The sequence below is a fragment of the Dunckerocampus dactyliophorus genome, chromosome 2 (genome assembly GCF_027744805.1).
Source record: "Dunckerocampus dactyliophorus isolate RoL2022-P2 chromosome 2, RoL_Ddac_1.1, whole genome shotgun sequence".
NCBI lineage: Eukaryota > Metazoa > Chordata > Actinopteri > Syngnathiformes > Syngnathidae > Dunckerocampus > Dunckerocampus dactyliophorus.
The window spans coordinates 3,285,001-3,303,450 of NC_072820.1; the positions used below are offsets into that span (position 1 = coordinate 3,285,001).

General features: G+C 39.8%; 3 protein-coding genes across 5 annotated transcripts in view; 2 read left to right on the top strand and 1 right to left on the bottom strand.

The window, feature by feature from the left end:
- Nucleotides 1-6,197, top strand: part of eif2b5 (eukaryotic translation initiation factor 2B, subunit 5 epsilon) — a 19,651-nt gene extending 13,454 nt beyond the window's left edge. The window contains exon 16 of the mRNA XM_054768176.1: nt 1,917-6,197. Coding sequence (XP_054624151.1) covers nt 1,917-1,979 — 63 coding nt within the window. The 3' untranslated portion in view covers nt 1,980-6,197. The remainder of the gene's footprint in view (nt 1-1,916) is intronic.
- On the bottom strand, nt 1,429-3,843 carry LOC129177258 (mitochondrial ubiquitin ligase activator of nfkb 1-A). 2 transcript variants are annotated; one of them, XM_054768178.1, is made up of 4 exons: nt 3,336-3,827; nt 3,166-3,253; nt 2,982-3,102; nt 1,429-2,906 (listed from the first exon to the last, which is right to left on the bottom strand). In XM_054768178.1, the coding sequence occupies exons 1-4, from the start codon at nt 3,450-3,452 to the stop codon at nt 2,417-2,419; spliced, it is 816 nt and encodes a 271-aa protein (XP_054624153.1). In that variant the 5' UTR covers nt 3,453-3,827; the 3' UTR covers nt 1,429-2,416. The 2 variants fall into 2 exon arrangements, with proteins under 2 accessions (XP_054624153.1, XP_054624152.1); XM_054768177.1 differs by having other exon boundaries at nt 1,429-3,102; nt 3,336-3,843.
- A 6,464-nt stretch (nt 6,198-12,661) lies between the features above and the next one.
- The window catches only part of LOC129177233 (vasoactive intestinal polypeptide receptor-like), a 37,985-nt gene continuing 32,196 nt past the window's right edge, over nt 12,662-18,450 (top strand). For both annotated transcript variants that reach the window (XR_008569599.1, XM_054768127.1), the window contains exon 1: nt 12,662-12,853. Coding sequence is in view for 1 of the 2 variants with exons in the window: in XM_054768127.1 (XP_054624102.1) it covers nt 12,779-12,853 (75 nt within the window). In the remaining variant the exon portion in view is untranslated. The remainder of the gene's footprint in view (nt 12,854-18,450) is intronic.

Consider the following 18,450-nt stretch of genomic DNA (forward strand, 5'->3'; position numbering starts at 1 on the left):
AAGTACCATATTTTGATTGATTTGATGTGATCCTAATTTCTTTCTTTTTTTCCTGCAAAAATTGAGAAGTAAATGGTGATTTCTTCACAGTATTCTAATTTTTTGAATTCCTGTTTTCATGGGTTTAATGAGCTGGAAGCCCAAATTACGTAAAAATAAACAAATAAACACTTGAAATCGTTTAAATTGTGGGCCCTGAATCTATAATCTATGAAAGTTTAACTTTTTGAATGGAATTATGGAAATTAAACAACTTTTCCATGACATTCAAATTTTTTGGAAAGGGTCTGTATACAGTATATGTATATATGTATATATACTGTGTGTATATATATATATATATATATATATATGTGTGTGTGTATATATATGTGTGTGTGTGTGTGTGTGTGTGTATATATATGTGTGTGTGTGTGTGTGTGTATATATATGTGTATGTGTGTATATATATATGTGTATGTGTGTGTATATATATGTGTATGTGTGTGTGTGTATATATATGTGTGTGTGTGTGTGTGTGTGTATATATGTGTGTGTGTGTGTGTGTGTATATATATGTGTATATATATGTGTGTGTGTGTGTATATATATGTGTATATGTGTATATATGTGTATATATGTGTATATGTATATATGTGTATATATATATATATATGTATATATATATGTGTGTATATATATATATACATGTGTATATATGTATATATGTGTGTATATATATGTATGTATATGTATATATATATATATGTATACTGTATGTACTGTATATGTATGTGTATATATACACACACATATATATATGTATATATATATATGTACAGTATATGTATATGTATATATGTATATATATACTGTATGTATATATGTGTGTGTGTACTATATTTATAACAAAAAAGACTAACTTTTGCGAGATCGTTATATTGCTAAATCATGTGAAGCTACGGGACACACTTCCGGTCATAGCTTGCCTCCAAATAGCGAAAATCGGGTGGAGATGCATCATTTAATTTCCATCTTCAGCATCAGCGCATCCCTTACTGCACAATTGTAGACGTATAAAGTGTTACTGTAACTATAGGAGCAAGTGTGCAATTCCGTGATGGTTGTTGGGCTCGTCTTTTGAAAATAAAATGCTAACATCCGGTTCTAGCTAGTGTCGCTGGAAACGCATCTCTTTGATTACTGGTACTTGAAAGGAAATACACCGACTAGCCATACGTGGGATTCCTTCACTTGTTTGCACTGCTTGTCCTGTAAGTAAACTGTCGTATCACTCAACGAATGAGTTGCTCTTAATTTGAAGTTTGATCACGTAAGTAGCGGAAGTACAATGCTGTTAATGTAAACATTTAATGTGATGATATCGCAAAAAGTATTGCATTATCTCGCTAAAATGAGTGTCCATAAGCATCAGTATTTGTACTTTATTTATCCCACAGCGGGGAAATTCACTTGTTACAGCAGCAAGCAAGATAAGCAAGTAAAGAATACAGTGTAAAGAATACATAGTGACCACAACATGGTTCAGGTGGTGCAGGTGTTGTAGAGCCTGACAGCGGTCGGTATGAAGGACCTGCGGAACCTCTCCTTACACCGTGGGTGTAACAGTCTGCTGCTGAAGGAGCAGAGTATTGGATCAGTATTGGATAGATAAGTGGTCACCAACCTTTTTGAGACCAAGATCCCTTGTCTTGGCCGTGAACCTGCACAAGATCTGATCCACTGTCTGATCAAATCAAGCAGAAGAATGCATGGATGATATAATTATAAAAATATAATGGCTTAGTACAATATACATAATGGTACATAAACACCTAACCCAACAGCTATGGGGTGTCCAGGGGAGGGGAGTGGATTGTGGTCATCTACAACCATCCATTCCCATTTCAATGTGTCTTCCTCTGCTCTCCTTGCAGCTTCTGAAGTTCATCCAGTGGCTGGAGGAAGCCGAGGAGTCTTCAGAGGAGGACAGGGAATAACCTGCATCGCAGAAGGGTCAATGGAGACAAAAAACTTGAGTTGCCACATTTACACACTCTTCCGCATACACGTTATTTTCTGTACAACATTTAGTTTTAACTCTGCGTGCTGTGAAATGATCCTTTATTAAAAAAAAAAAAAGCTCCCCTCTTGACAACGTGCAACAATGAAATTAGGTACAACATTCTCTAATTACAATGTTCAGTGTTAAAATGCAATAACAATGCATGAATTAACAAGAAAAGGTTTTATTCTAAAAATAAATCAATCACATCTCATTCATCCCTTATCTCCCTTGATTGACTGATTCAGTAGTTTGGCTTTTAGACATTGGTCCATATATTTGTAGAGTAGATACAGTAGATCCAACAGGGTGATTCCATCCGTTAATCGCCCCATGTAACATCTTTGAGTCAAGACTGCACTGAAAACACATCTATTTGGATCTATCGTCCTGTGTTCCCACCATGCTGTAAATGACACCGGCTAGCAGAGATGCTCCAGTGATGCCCGTAACAGCAGTCAGCTTCTTCCACATGCTGGCTGATCTCTCATGTCGCTCGATGTAGCTCTTGTAGGGAGTGGGTATTAGGAGGTACTCGCGGCCATCTTTCGGCGCCTGCACCCTGCCATGGCCTCCCTCCATAACCACCTCCCCAAATACAGTCAAGATGCTGCCCACCCGCAGCATCTCCTCGCTCTCCTCCATAGCCACGGGTCGTTCGCCGCTGATGCCCTGCAACACCACGTTCACCAAGCCTTCCTCGGCACGTCTCACTCGGTGGTAAACCCGCTCCAGGAAATACCCCGAGCCCTCCGAGGGTTCCTGCACCTTCACCTCAAAGTCGGTGATGTAGGAGCCAGGGCATACAAGAGAGAAGGGCACAGAGTTGTTGGTTTCTCTACTGTTCATCCGCCGAGAGCTCCTAGAGCCAATGGGAATGTTATCAGACAACATGCTGGTACAAAGCAGACGTAATAAAGGAAGATTGAGAATGTACCATGTTTTAGTGAGGGAGTTCCAGTATTCACCATGTTCCTGGACTACTATCTTCTGAAGCACACCAAAGCACCTTGGGACAAACTGGCTGCTTAGAGGCTTCTCACCTGCCTGGACAAGGCCTTGAAACATAATCACATTTATCACTCAGGAAACAACATTTCTTTACCATTTCTTTTCGCTACCTTCTACTGCAACATACTGTAGCCTCCTGTGGGGAGATGATTTCAGCACTGTGTACAAATGTTCGTCTGGTCTGAACACCGGTATCTCCTAAACGTGAATCACCATTACGACAAAATAAAACCAAATTAAAAGTCAAACTGGCAATTTTTTTAAGGGCATCAACTTTTACCTTCAGCTTCGTCAACTCCTTTTTCTTCTGTTGGTATAAATGATGGAACAAGCCTGAAAAGGCAAAACTGGATCCTACTCCTAATAAAACCAAAGTGCTGATAGAGAAGTCGCCCATTTCTGTCTAGAAACAAGCCAACACAAACTAGTAAACTACTAAAAAGCACTGTTTCTTTTTGAAAGTTATCAGGAAATTAAGTTTCCGTGAAAATCAACCATTTAAAAAATCAAAAGTAACTACCCGCATGAACAAAGTCTAAACCAGAGCTGTTTTTTTTCTTTCATTTCCTTGTTCGTCTTCGTCTTCTTCATACTGGCGGATTGCAGCCATGACTTTAATGGTGCATACCGCCACCTACTGTATTGGAGCATGTCACGTAGTTTACAGTCGGTACTAAATAAAAAAGATCTATTATATAACCATGTGTCTTAAAAAAATCCGTAACAGCTCTCTGTGCGTCATGTACGCCGGATAGTTCCTAAAATATCCTGAATATTCTGTTAATTTCACCGTAATTAACTTTTCCATTAACTCATCGGACTTTGGCCGAGGGGCGAGAGACCATAGGCATCGACGCCGCATCGAGCGCTAAGCCGCACGTCAACGTCGCCGCCATATTGGATGTGTCAAGGCTACGCTGTAAATTCATACAAATAAATGTGCGTACTTTCATAAAACGCCTTTCTAGAAAAAATGTATGTGTAATGCAATAACTTAAACTTCGCAGCCTTGACATCCAATATGGCGGCGACGTTGACGTGTCGCAGCAGTGGACAAAACCAACTCGATGCGGTGTCTATGAGGGAGACACCCTGGACTGGTCGCCAGCCAATCGCAGGGCTCATCTCATTAACACACTGGCGCTTCCCTATTTCTCTATTTCCTGTGAGTGTTACGTCACTTTTGCGCAGCCAATTGGAATATTGCTTGGAATGTAGTAAAAATAGATAGCCAGCAGATAGCAGCAATGTCTTTCCTATTAAACAACCGGCAAGCCTCGTGTCGCTAAAAAGCTGCTGGCGGACACAAGATAAGATACTGTCAAGTGCGCAGTAAACAAGTTTTTTTGCTGTCTACAATGAATGCCAGACACACACGTAATATCAGAAATAATACAAAAGGGAAAACACGTCACAGTAAGCAATGAATAAACTATGCTATAAGATAAACAATGCAAAAATACAATATATAAACTACATACATCAGTCACATGTTTTTTTTTTTACATATTATTACCCCGTGAAGTAAAAGTACGCAAGCGTTCCTTGAATTAACCTTCCTCTATGAATATAATGCAAATGTGATGTCGCAATGTTAACTTAATAATATTACATTCATAATGTATTCCAATGTAAGCACGATATGATTATTTCACCATGTTATAGGTCAACAAGGTGGAAGTACATATAGTTTGTTTCCCCATATATTTGTGGTTCATTTAATAGCAAAGAGTGCATGTTTATCTAATATTTATCACCTTTATTGAGGGTTTAACTAGCAGCACACAACAAATGATATCCATGTAAATGTAGCATAATGGAAAGCGTTCTACGTAGCTAACTGAGAGAAAGAACGTCGAGTCAGGTATGTTTACATGACCCAAATGTACTTCATGTTTGTATAGTGTGTCAATAGAGTTGCAGGCCTGCGGCGTGTAGGGCAGTGGGACAAAGGCACGTCTCCAACACTAGGATTTCGCTTTTTGGTTGACCATTTTTATATTGTAATTCAACTTCATTCAAGAATACGAGCTTAGTGTTAACACCGGTGTTGCAACTTAATTCCTCCATTAAAAATACCCGTGAGGTGAGAGGACCTCAATTAATGGTGGTGAGGTCAGGGTTCACATCACATATCAATCATATTAAACATCTCGACCTGTGTTGACTTAGCTGTTTCACGCTGGCACACAGTCATGCAGTGGCACAAAAGTCCTTCCAAGTCCTACATTTACGAGAAAAAAACTCGTAATATTATGAGAATATAGTCGTAAATTTACGAGAGAAAACTCATAATATTACAAGAATAAAGTCTTAATTTACGAGATACGGGAAAACCCTCATAATATTACGAGGATACAGTCGTAAATTTACGAGAAAAAAACTCTTAATATTACGAGGATAAAGTCGTACATTCACGAGAAAAAAACTCGTAATATTATAAGAATATAGTCGTAAATTTACGAGAGAAAACTCATAATATTACAAGAATAAAGTCTTAATTTACGAGATACAAGAAAACCCTCATAATATTACGAGGATACAGTCGTAAATTTACGAGAAAAAACTCGGAATATTACGAGAATAAAGTCTTACTTTACGAGAAAAAAATTAATAATATTACGAGAATAAAGTCTTGATTTACAAGATACGGGAATAAGGTCATAATATTACGAGGATACAGTCTTAAATATACGAGAGAAAACTCATAATATTACGAGAATAAAGTCGCGAATTTACAAGAAAAAACGTGTAATGTGAGAATAAAGTTTTAAATTTACGAAAAAACATGTAATATGAGGATAAAGTCGTAAATTTACGAGAATTAAATAAAAAAGTATTCTCATAATATTATGATTTTTTTCTCATAAATTTACGACTTTATTCTCGGAATATTACGTTTTTTTTTCTTCTCTTAAATGTATGACTATGCTCGGAATATTGTCATTTTTTTCTCTCAAATTTACGATTTACTCTCGTAAATGTGAGACTTCCTTCCCATTAGTTTTTCCTCGTAAATTTACAACGTTATTCTTGAAAGCTCAGATCATTTTTTTGTGGCCCTAATACTCGGTCGTATGTTTCCACCAGAGGTGGGCAATGTTGCACATTGTGGTGTTAAACAGCAGCAGAGGGGGGGGCGGGTGGGGAGAGCAGAGAGTGAAGCTGATACTAATAACTGGCTTTTTTTCTTCTAACTTCTTAGCATATCTTTACGAAACATCAAAGCGGCTGTCATCACTTCGCACAGCCTGGTTGTGATGTCTGTGTTGGCGTCCTCCATCCTGGAAAACCAAACGGAGGACGTAATGCCGCGGCACCGCATGCTGTGTGTGACACGCTGTCTTCATTCATGTCCACTGTGAGTTTGCGGAGCCATGAACGTCACTGCGACTGACCGAGTCGTGCAACATTACATCAAGCGTGGCACACTTCCCTTTTCTTCCACGTCCGTCTCTTGACTTTTTGTGTGCCGACTGCCAGCCTGGTGATCTCTCAGCAAACAGTGTGTGACGCTAAACACACATCTTCTTTTAAAAGTGTCGACCAGCCATCATTATCAATTGGTTATTGCTGCTTTCCTTTGTCAAGGTGTGAAAAAGAAGCGGCCGAGTCGGGTCGATCCAAAGAGCAACGTAACGATGCCGAGGACAGTATCGATATCCTATTGATTTTTTTCAGTTGTCGTCTGTTTATTTTGACAAATGTTTGCGTATTTGGTTGTGTTGTTCATATTGTTCTAGTTATGTAATGTTAGATCTCCAGCAGGGTCTTGGAGACAAAATGCCAAAGAATTTGAATGACAGCAAATAGTCATCTAATGACATGTTTAAATAACTTAATTATGTTTAACAATTTAATTATAATTTTATAATTTGTATTAAATTATTTAATGTTTTTTTTAATTCAAATGTTTTATAATTAATTTAGTTGTCAGTTAAATTATATTTTTTGTAATTTATATTTTGTAATTTTTAATAATTAACTTTCTTTTATAGTTAATTTATTAATTTATTTTATTTTATTTCAATGTAATCATTTTAATTAAAATTTGTAAGACTTGAATTGAATATTCAAGAATTGAATTAAATTAAACTAAAAGAAATGAAACAAAAGAAAATGAAGCAAAAGAAAATTCAAGTCAACTAATTTTATTTTCCAAAATATTTTATTTACGAAAATGAAATTCAACTATAATTTTAGTGTACAACACACAAAAGCAGCAAAAATATCAAACAATTTAACAATCATTTCTTATCATTTCTTATGAAAGTAATATCAAATAAAATAGTTGAAAATTATAGTTGTTTTTTTAAAAACCAAACTTCCAGCAATTTCAATTTCATTCTATTACGATGTTATTCTTGTAAAAATAAAACTTTTTCCTCGTTAGATTAGATTTTTTTTCACGTTAATATTTTAAATTTATTCTTGTAAAATTAACTTCTTGTTCCCATTTTTGCTGTTGTGTGTTTTTGTTCATATTTTTATTAATGAATACAGCAATATAATACAATGTAACAACATTTTGTTATGTTAGTTTTATTTGAAAAATAAATGACTAATTGATAAATGGTTCAATATTTTTGTTGTGTGTTTTATTCAGATGTTTTATTCAAAATAAAATTGAAAGCAAAATCACTAAAACTCATTCAAGGATGTTGGAAAAAAAAAAAAAAGTCCAAACAGTTTTCAGTATGGGGGGGGGGGGGGGTTCCTATTGTGCACAAGTGGCTCAGACATCAAACTTTCCAACCGAAGACCTCAAGAGCCTCGTCAAGTGTAAATAAATGGTCTTGTGAGACGTCGTGTCAGCACACGTGTAGTGAGTAACGTTGGCGCGCTGGGAGCACACAAGAAATTCCTTCATTTTTTTCCAAGAACCGCACGCATCCCACGCATCCCACCAAGTGTCGGGAAACTCGGGTGAGTAAAAGCACCCGTGCGCTGAAAACACATCTTTGGGACGATCAACTGCTCACATGGTGGTTTGTTTAGAGGAAATCTCATCTACTCATCTACTAGTCAACTAAAAAGAAAATAAAATAGTACATTGTCGTATATTAAATGATTTGGCAAATAACATTTATTTGTAAAAAAAAACATTGAAGAGAACTGAAAAAATGCCACTCGGTATCGATACTTGGTGTGAAAAAGTGATTGCCTCCCACTGTTAAAACATAACTGAGATGAATTGAGATCTATGAGTGTGGAAAAGGTTATAAAGCCATTTCTAAAGCTTTGGGACTCCAGCAAACCACAGTGAGAGCCAGTGGTGATCAGGAGTGGAGTGACCGGCCGACCAAAATGACCCCAAGAGCGCAGCAATGACACATCCAAGAGGTCACAAAAGACCCCACAACAACATCCAAAGAACTGCAGGCCTCACTTGCCTCAGTTAAGGTCAGTGTTCATGACTCCACCATAACAAAGACACTGGGCAAAAACGACCTGCATGGCAGAGTTCCAAGACTAAAACCACTGCTGAACAAAAAGAACATTAAGGCTCGTCTCCATTTTGCCAGAAAACATCTTGATGATCCCCAAGACCTTTGGGAAAATACTCTGTGGTCTGACGAGGCAAAAGTTGAAGATTGTGGAAAGTGTGTGTCCCATTACATCTGGCGTAAAAGTAATGCCACATTTCATCATAGCAACAGTAAAATATGGTGGTGGTAGTGTGATGGTCTGGGGCTGTTTTGCTGCTTCGGGACCTGGAAGACTTGCTGTGATAAATGGAACCATGAATTCTGCTTTCTACCAAAAAATCCTGAAGGAGAATGTCCGGCCATCTGTTGGTGACCTCAAGCTGAAACCAACTTGGGTTCTGCAGCAGGACAATGATCCAAAACACACCAGCAAGTCCACCTCTGAATGGCTGAAGAAAAACAAAATGAAGACTTTGGAGTGGTCTAGTCCAAGTCCTGACCTGAATCCTATTGAGATGCTGTGGCATGACCTTAAAAAGGCGCTTCATGCTGGAAACCCCTCCAATGTGGCTGAATGACAACAATTCTGCAAAATTCCTCCCCAGCGCTGTAAGAGACTCATTGCAAGTTATCACAAACGCTTGATTGCAGTTGTTGCTGCTAAGGGGGGCCCAGACAGTTATTAGCTTTAGGGGGCAATCACTTTTCCACACAGGGCCATGTACAGTAGGTGTGGATTCTTTTTCTCCCTTAATAATAAAAAGTGTCATTTAAGTCATTTTAGTGTTTGATGATCTGAAACATTTAAGTGTGGCGAACATGCAAAAAAAAGAAATCAGCCTTCTTGCTCTTGTTTTCAACTTTTTTTTTGCTGCACGCCACCCTTTGGACACCGCTGGTCAGCTTTTATCTTATCTTTGAGCAGCAGTAAACGTGGGAGCCTGAAGTACACACGGTATGTATATATGCTCGTCTGCAGAGCGTGATGCAATAAATCAAAACAAACACGCTCACAATAAACTCATTGGAATAGTTGTCAGTATTATGAAAGCGTCTCAAGGTTGCTGTGTTGTTTGCAGGCGTGCTCTGCCAACAAATGCTGCTTTTAACAACTGCAGCTCACATTTTAGTTGGCGGGTCCAATCCTGCCATACTTTAGAGAAATATTATGTTTGATAAATGAGGTTGGTGTAGAGCTAAGCTACATTAGTTTCAAGGTGATATGTTGTGTGCTTGTGAAGCGTGCACGGTAGGCTACCTCATGTGTAAATCAGGGGTGTCCAAACTTTTTCCACTGAGGGCCACATGGTGAAAAAAAGGATGCAAGGGCCACTTTATTTTGTCAAGCTATGCTGAGAAGTTCGATCTATTTCAGGAAAAACTGCATCTCAGCTTTGCAATGCAGGTGCAAAAGGATATTATTATTGTAGTATCAACTTCAGTCTTTCTTCCCATTTTTCCTGTCGTTCTTTTAAATCTTCCGCTCAGTTTTGCTTTTTTCTTCTTAAATAATCTTTGTAAATGTTCTTTGTGTGATATTATGACTTTATTCCTGTAATATTATAGCTTTTTCCCCAATGACAACTTTATTTTGTTGTGTTTATTTCTTAGAATAGATAGATACAGTAGATAGATAGATAGATAGATAGATAGATAGATAGATAGATAGATAGATAGATCGCTCGATAGATACTTTATTAAACTCCAAGAGAAATTCACATTTCCAGCAGCCCTGCAAAAGTGTCATAATGAGCTCAATCACTTAATCACACAATCAAACAAATCAACCAAGGCAAGACGTGAGACACAAGAAAATAGAAAAATTTTAAATACATTTTTTTTCTCATGATATTTTGACTTTATTATTGTAAAATTACTGCTGAATTTTCGATTTTTGCTGTTGATTTATTTGGTTTTTTTCAGTTTTCTTGTTTTTTAGAACGTGCCGCGGACCAATAAAAGAAACGGCTGCGGCCTCAAATGGCCACCGGGCCGCACTGTGGACACCCCTGCTATAAATGCCATCATATTAAAGAGTGGTAATGGTCTACTTTTACTTGGACATACTTACATAGATTTGACTTATACATCACACACCACAGCTGACAATGAAGCGAAGAAGCAAAGCTCATTCAGTCCTACCCCCTCTTGGTCTCACGTCAGTTGCTAATACATTTGTTCCCTTCCTGTGTTCAACATGTTCCCTTTGCCAGTTCTAACATAACACAAGAAAATGCTAAAGCAGTACAAAACAATGTGTTATACTGTGTAACACTTCAGCTAGTCCAGTAAGAACTGCACTTGTCATGTGACTTGGCATTGTACAGGATTCTTCTTCCTTATACCTTGTAAACGTCAAATCATGTTTTATTTTCTGATTTTACGTGTTGCAGTAAACTTTCAAATCCTGCCAAATTTGCCTGCTCCGTTCAGTCATTAAGGCCAATATGCTCATGCACGTGCAGGTACGAGTAATCCATGGATAAGACCAAGATAACCACAAACGACACCTAACGTTTATAGAACGTAAGTAAAACCGGCCAACGCAACCAGCGGGTACCCCAAAAACAACATCCATCCATCCGCCGAGGGACCCGACCGTGCGACCGCCACGCAACGTTCAAAAAGTAAAGTAACAGAAACTTTCCAACAACGGCAACGACTTCAGAAAATAACGCCTTTTTTGTTCATATTTCAACTTTAACTAAAATTTTTCTTTTCATTTGATTTATTTCATTTTTAATTTTAATCACATTCATTTTTTTTTTATACATTCCAACATTCCAACTTTATTCTCGTGATATTCTGACTTTATTCTCCTAGAATTTCAACATTGTTCTTGTGAAATTACTGCTGGTTTTTATTTCATATTTCTACTTTTTTTTCCATTTTCTTGTTTGATTGTGTTGTTTTTTTTAGAATGTGCCGTGGACCAATAAAAAAAATGTTTTATCCCAAAATATTTGGACTTTATTCTCGTAATATTAGAACTTTTTTTCCCAACCTAATTGCACATTTATTCTTTGCTTTGTTTTCTCATAAACCTTTGAAAAAATAACATGTTTTTTTTTATTATTTGAACTTTATGCTTCTAAAAATAATTTCCCTCATAATATTCCGACTTTATGCTTGTACATGTTTTTTTCCACTAGTACAACTTTATTCTCCTAATAGTTTGACATCATTCGCACAAAATGACTGCTCTTTTCTTCCACTTTTGGTGTTTTTTTTTTTTTAAGTTTTTTTCAGTTTTCCTATTTTTAGAATGTGCTGAGGGCCATTAAAAAAATAGCTGCAGGCCGCAAATGGCCCCGGGGCCACACTTTGGACACCGCTGCACCAACCCATCAGAAATAACAATAAAAAACTGAAGTAGCATATACGGTCTCCAACAAAAACAACATCGAAAAAAGTAAACACAGGCGTTCCCTCTCTTTGGAATTACGGCGGTGACAAGCACCTTCCAGCTCACGCACGCCCCCACCCCTTCAGGATGCGGCGAGGTACTGCATCGCCTCATCGTATGACATTTCTGTCACGCCTCGGGTGTTTGTCAGCGTGACAGTTTGCTTTTTTCCCGCTTTTTTATGCCTTAGTTCCTATTGTGATGCTCTTATTTTGGCAGTTCGTCCTGCTTTGTCTTGTTCTGTGTTTTCCTGCGTTGCGTTTTCCTCGCGCATCTGTCGCTAATTTCAGTTCCACTTCTATTTAGCCCAGGCGCGCGCTTTGTGCTGAGCGTTGTCACTGCACGGCAGCCATTATTATAATAAAAATAAACATTTTACCTGCAAAAAGAGACTCGTGCGGCAGTCTCATTTTAGGTTTCTGTCCTGTATTTGATCAGGAAATGTGTAAATGCAGCCATTTTTGCTTAAGAAAATGTCAAAAACGATTGGAATTGTACCGAAGATGCCTTTAAAATACAGTTGAATGGACACATGAACGTTTATGTTCCGCAGGGATCGGATTGAGCAGGTGAGCTTCCCTCACGAGTTGCAATTGTGTGAAGACGGAACATAAATTGCGTCTGTTTTTTTTGGACATGAAGTAAAAATGAAACAGAAGGTGTGTCCGTGTGTCGATGAGCTCACAATGACGTCTCATTGGCTGCTTGTCACTCACTTTCAACAAAGTGGGAGGAGACGTCACCACCGCAGCCATTCGCGCTCGTGCCCTCCGTGCGCAAGAACGCACGAAGTCAGCCAAGTCAGGACCTGTAGCCAAACCATCCGAACGTCAGCCCAGGCTGCTGCTGGTGTGCCGATTTTTGGAGAGAAAAAACTGACCGGTACCAATGGTTTTTCTTAGTTTAAAGGATATGCGTGCGCGGGGCTTTTCCATCCTTCTGACCTTCATGCTGCTGGAACCCGTGAGTAGAACTTCACACGTGACTTGAGCTCCTTTTCAGGAATGCTCTTAGAGTTTGCCAGTAAATGTTAGTGCATGTGGAACCTTCTAGCACACACACACACACACACACACACACAGAGTTTGTTTTGGATGCATTCATGCACCTTAACAATGTTTAGTTTTAATATCATCTTCATTAATCCGACGAATAGAAGAAAGAAAATCTCTGTTTTTATAAACTTCTGTGAACTGAAGCATGCTGATCCCTACAACACGCACACACACACACACACACACACGCACACACACACTCTCTCATGTTTCCTCACCATGTGACGCTCCCTCACTGACACTGATGTGTTTTAATGCCCTGGCATGGAGCAGGGATGCACGGGTCTTTCTCCACACGGCGCCTTGGCAACAGCATCCTTTGTCTCCCCAGCATCCTTCGCCACGACTGTCTCCTGTGGCCAAGCATGTATGATTTATTTGCCGCTGGGTCAAAGCCCTAAAAATAGCGTGGACACCTTGCCTTAGTTAAGGTCAGAGGTCATGACTCCACCATAAGAAAGAGACTGGGCAAAAACGGCCTGCATGGCAGAGTTCCAAGACCAAAACCACTGCTGAACAAAAACAACATTAAGGCTCGTCTCCATTTTGCTAGAAAACATCTTGATGATCCCCAAGACCTTTGGGAAGATACTCTGTGGTCTGACGAGACAAAAGTTGAACTTTTTGGAAGGTGTGTGTCCCATTACATCTGGTGTAAAAGTGGAAAAGCCTTCAATGTGGCTGAATGACAACAATTCTGCAAAATTCCTCCCCAGCGCTGTAAGAGACTCATTGCAAGTTATCACAAACGCTTGATTGCAGTTGTTGCTGCTAAGGGGGGGGGCAACCAGTTATTAGCTTTAGGGGGCAATCACTTTTTCACACCACTGTATTTGTACACAGCCCTACCTTCTATACTTCAAGATTCAAGATTCAAGATTCAAGAGTTTTATTGTCATGTGCATGGTAAAACAGCAGTTATACCATGCAATGAAAATCTTATTCTGTTCATACTCCCAAGAAAAGAAAGGAAACACGAGAAAGAATAAGAACATAGAAACATAAACACATAAACATATATACCAATAAATTAAGCAACAACAACAGAAGAGACATTAATACAAGCAAATAATACAAATAAATAAATAAATAAATAAATAAATAAAGTGCTATGAGTGTGTGCGTGTGTTGCGTGCGGCGTGTGCGAGTGCTTCGTTGAGAAGCCTGATGGCCTGTGGGTAAAAGCTGTTTGCCAGCCTTGTGGTCCTGGACTTCAAACTCCTGTAGCGTCTGCCTGACGGTAGGAGTGTGAATAATGAGTGTTGTGGATGTGTGCTGTCCTTGATGAGGTTGTGTGTTCTTCGTAGGACTCTAGATGTATAAATGTCTTGCAGTGAGGGGAGGGCTGCCCCAACAATGTTCTGTGAGGTCTTGATCACCCACTGGAGTGCCTTCCTGTCACGTGTTGTACAGTTACCGTACCAAACAGTGATGGAGGCGGTAAGGACACTTTCGATAGTGCATCTGTAGAAGCAACTCAGGATTGTGGTGGACATGCCAAATTTCCTCAGTCTTCTCAGGAAGTACAGTCTCCTTTGGGACTTCTTCATCATTTGTTGGGTGTTGTGAGACCAGGTGAGGTCCTCGCTGATGTGTGTGCCAAGGAACTTGAAGGTTTTCACCCTCTCCACCTCAGTCTCATCAATAAACAGGGGTCTATGCGGCTCCTTTTCCCTTGTTCTTGGGTCAATGATCATCTCTTTAGTCTTATCTGTATTGAGAAGGAGATTGTTATCACGACACCAAGCTATGAGGTCCGCCACCTCTCTTCTGTATGATGTTTCAACACCACCAGTGATCAGTCCGATGACTGTAGTGTCATCCGCAAATTTAATGATGCTGGTGTTGTTCTGGGAGGCCACGCAATCGTAGGTGAAGAGCGTGTAGAGGAGTGGACTCAGCACACACCCCTGTGGGGTCCCAGTGCTCACAATTCTTGAGCTGGATGTGCAGTTGTGGACTCTGACTGACTGGGGTCTGCCTGTGAGAAAGTTAAACACCCAGTTACAGAGGGAGGGAGACAGGCCAAGTGTGAGGAGCTTATTTGTGAGTTTGTGGGGGCAGACTCTATTAAAAGCAGAGCTATAGTCTATAAATAGCATTCTGACGTATGTGTCCTGGCCCTGTAGGTGAGAAAGGGCTGTGTGGATGGCAGTGTTGACTGCATCATCCGTGGACCGGTTCTGGCGATATGCAAACTGTAGAGGGTCCACAGTTGCCGCCGGGATGCTCTTTTTGATGTGGGTCATGACTATTCTTTCAAAGCACTTCATAACAATAGGAGTGAGTGCTATAGGGCGATAGTCATTCAAGCAGGTCACGTTGCTCTTCTTGGGTACGGGCACTATGGTGGTGGACTTAAAGCAGGTCGGTACAGATGCTTGTGCGAGCGACAGGTTAAATATGTCAGCAAGCACATCAGCTAGCTCTGATGAGCAAACCCGAAGTGCACGTCCTGAGATGTTGTCTGGCCCTGCTGCTTTTCGTGGGTTTGTTTTGTTTAGAACCCTGCGCACATCAGCTGATGTCACCATGAGAGGTGAGTCCTGTGTGCTCCCCAGGTTCAGCCACCCTCTCTGCTCATCAGGAGTTTGGGTGTCAAAGCGGGCATAGAACTCGTTCAGCTCATCTGGAAGTGTGGTATGGCTGGACGTGGCTACGCTACTCTGCTGTCGATAGTCTGTTATGTGCTGGAGCCCCGCCCACATGCGCCGAGGGTCTGAGGTGGAATAGTAGCCCTCCAGCTTCTGTCTGTACTGTCTTTTGGCCTCCCGTATGGACCTCCTCAGGTCATATCTGGCCTTTTTGTAGTCATCAGCGGTGCCCATGACAAATGCAGTCGAACGAGCACGTAGCTTAGCCCTTACATCACAGTTCATCCACTGTTTTTGGTTAGGGTATTTTCTGTAATACTTGGTGGTGGTAACAGTCTCTATACATGTGCTAATGTAGCCAGTAACAGCAGAAGCATATTCATCCAAATCAACAGTACAATCTTCCCTCCCCGCTGCAGTTTTAAACACATCCCAGTTTGTGCAGCCAAAGCAGTCCTGAAGTACTTGATCAGTTTCTTCATTCCACACTTTAACTGCTGTACGTACAGGGGGAGCTTTTTTAAGAAGTTGTCTGTATGTTGGATAAGGGAATATAGAGATGTGGTCAGCCTTACCAAAGTGGGGTCTTGGAACAGCCTTCAAAGCACCTTTCATGTTGCAGTAGACTTGGTCCAGGATGTTATTTTCCCTTGTGGGAAAGCTCACATGCTGGTAATATTTGGGGAGGACAGTCCTGAGGTTACAGTGGTTGAAATCGCCAGATATAATAAATACAGCGTCTGGGTGTTTGGTCTCGTGTTTATCAATGATGTCATGCAGGAGGCCTAGTGCATTAGCAGTGTTAGCTCGTGGTGGGATGTAAACAGCAGTTAAATACACAGCGCTAAACTCACGAGGCAAATAAAAAGGTCTGCATTTCACTATCAGCAGCTCAATGTCCTGCGAGCAGTGCTTTTCCATCGTCTGTACGTCTGTGCACCACCGTTTGTTTACGTAAACACAGACGCCGCCACCTCTGTGTTTACCAGACGCTAAAGTCCGATCTCCCCGGTAAGCAGCAAATGATTCCAACTGGATCGCCGAGTCCGGTATATCCTCCGTCAGCCAGGTTTCTGTGAAGGTGAGGACACAGCATTCCCTGATCTCACGTTGAGCTGTAATCCTTGCTCGTAGTTCGTCCATCTTGTTTTCAAGAGAGCGGACGTTGGCTAGCAGCAGGCTTGGTAGCGGTGGCCTCGTCGCTCTAGCTTTTAGCCTAGCATGCAGGCCGGCTCGCTTGCCTCGTTTACGCCTCGGATGCTTTGCTCGCCGGGTATTCAGCTCACCAGGCCCGCAGGCTGCTGCGTTCTCTCGGCGCAGAAGAAAGGCAAAGTCTGAGAGGCTAAATGAAAGTTCGTGGTGAACCCTGCCGATGTTCAAAAGTGTCTCTCTGTTGTAATGTACTGCGTGAGTGTGTTGAATGTCCAAAATGAACAATAAAATAGCAAAAAATAGAAAAACACGGGAGAGTGTCACAGAGACGTCTGCCACGGAGGGCGCCATCTTTGATCTGTACGTACTTCTATATTTTTAGAAATATATAAAACCACACATCTAGTTAAGAGACTTTTTTTGGCTCTTGACACGAAAACACGTATCGCTCCTCTCAACGAGCAGCGGGTGCCGCTCTGGGCCCCTCCCACATCTAAAAGCAGTTATGGGTGGGTCCATCTTGTTGATGACGTTTAAAAAGAAAAAGGAGGAAAAGAACAGGAGAACGTTCATTTCAAGTTGTGAACGTTTTTGGGCAAGTTATGCCAATTTGACGACGGACGACGGACGAGAATGCTGCATTGCTAAGAAGCCACATGAATCCCAAGTGGAATGGGAAAGGTGGGGGTCATGCCATGGACTCACATTGTGACTAACAATCGCCACAAAGCTGCCTGATTCACGTTGAAAGAAACCACTCATCAACAGCAATAAATCCTGCAGTTGCAGTTTGTGTAGTCTGCTAGTCCTCCCCCCTTTCCATACGTTCACTTCCTTCCACCCGCCAAAACATGCAAAAAGGAAAAGTGCACTTTTTTGGAATTTTGCCCATCATCCACAGTCTGTATGTGAGACATGAACACACGTCTTTCTCTTTTCTGTGCGTTCTAAAGATAGAAAAACAGCTAAAAAGAGGCAGATAAAAATGCAAGACACCTGCTGCTCGTTGAGAAGAGCGATACGTGTTTTTCTTGTAAATTTACAACTTTATTTTCATAATATTACGGCTTTATTCTCGTTACTTTACAACTTTATTCTCGTAATATTACGACTTTATTTTGGAAATTGATGACTTTATTCTTGTAATATTGCGACTTTTATTCTTGTAAAATTGCAACTTTATTCTCGTAATATTACGTCTTGATTCTTGTATTATTATGACTTAATTCTTGTTAATGTTTGACTTTTTCCTTGTAAATTTACGTAATTTTTCTCGTAAATTTATGACTTTAACGATTTATTCTGGTAAATGTACGACTTTATTCTCGTAAATGTACAACTTTTTTTCTTGTAAATTTACGACTTTATTCTCGTAATATTACAACTTTATTCTCGTAAATTTACGCATTCATTGTTGTAATATTATGCCTTTATTCTTGTAAATGTACGACTTTATTCTTGTAAATTTAAAACTTTATTTTTGTAATATTGCCACTTTATTCTCTCAAATTTACGTCTTTATTGTTGTACATTTTTTACTTCATTCTCGTACATTTACAACCTTATTCTTGTAAATGTACGACTTTTTTTTCCTGTTAATTTACGAGTTTATTTTCGTAATATTGCAACTTTTTTTCTTGTAAATTTACAACTTTATTTTGGTAAATTTACGACTTTATTCTTGTAATAATACGACTTTATTCTCGTAAATGTAAACTTTTTTTCTGGTAAATTTGCAACTTTCTTCTCCTAATACTAC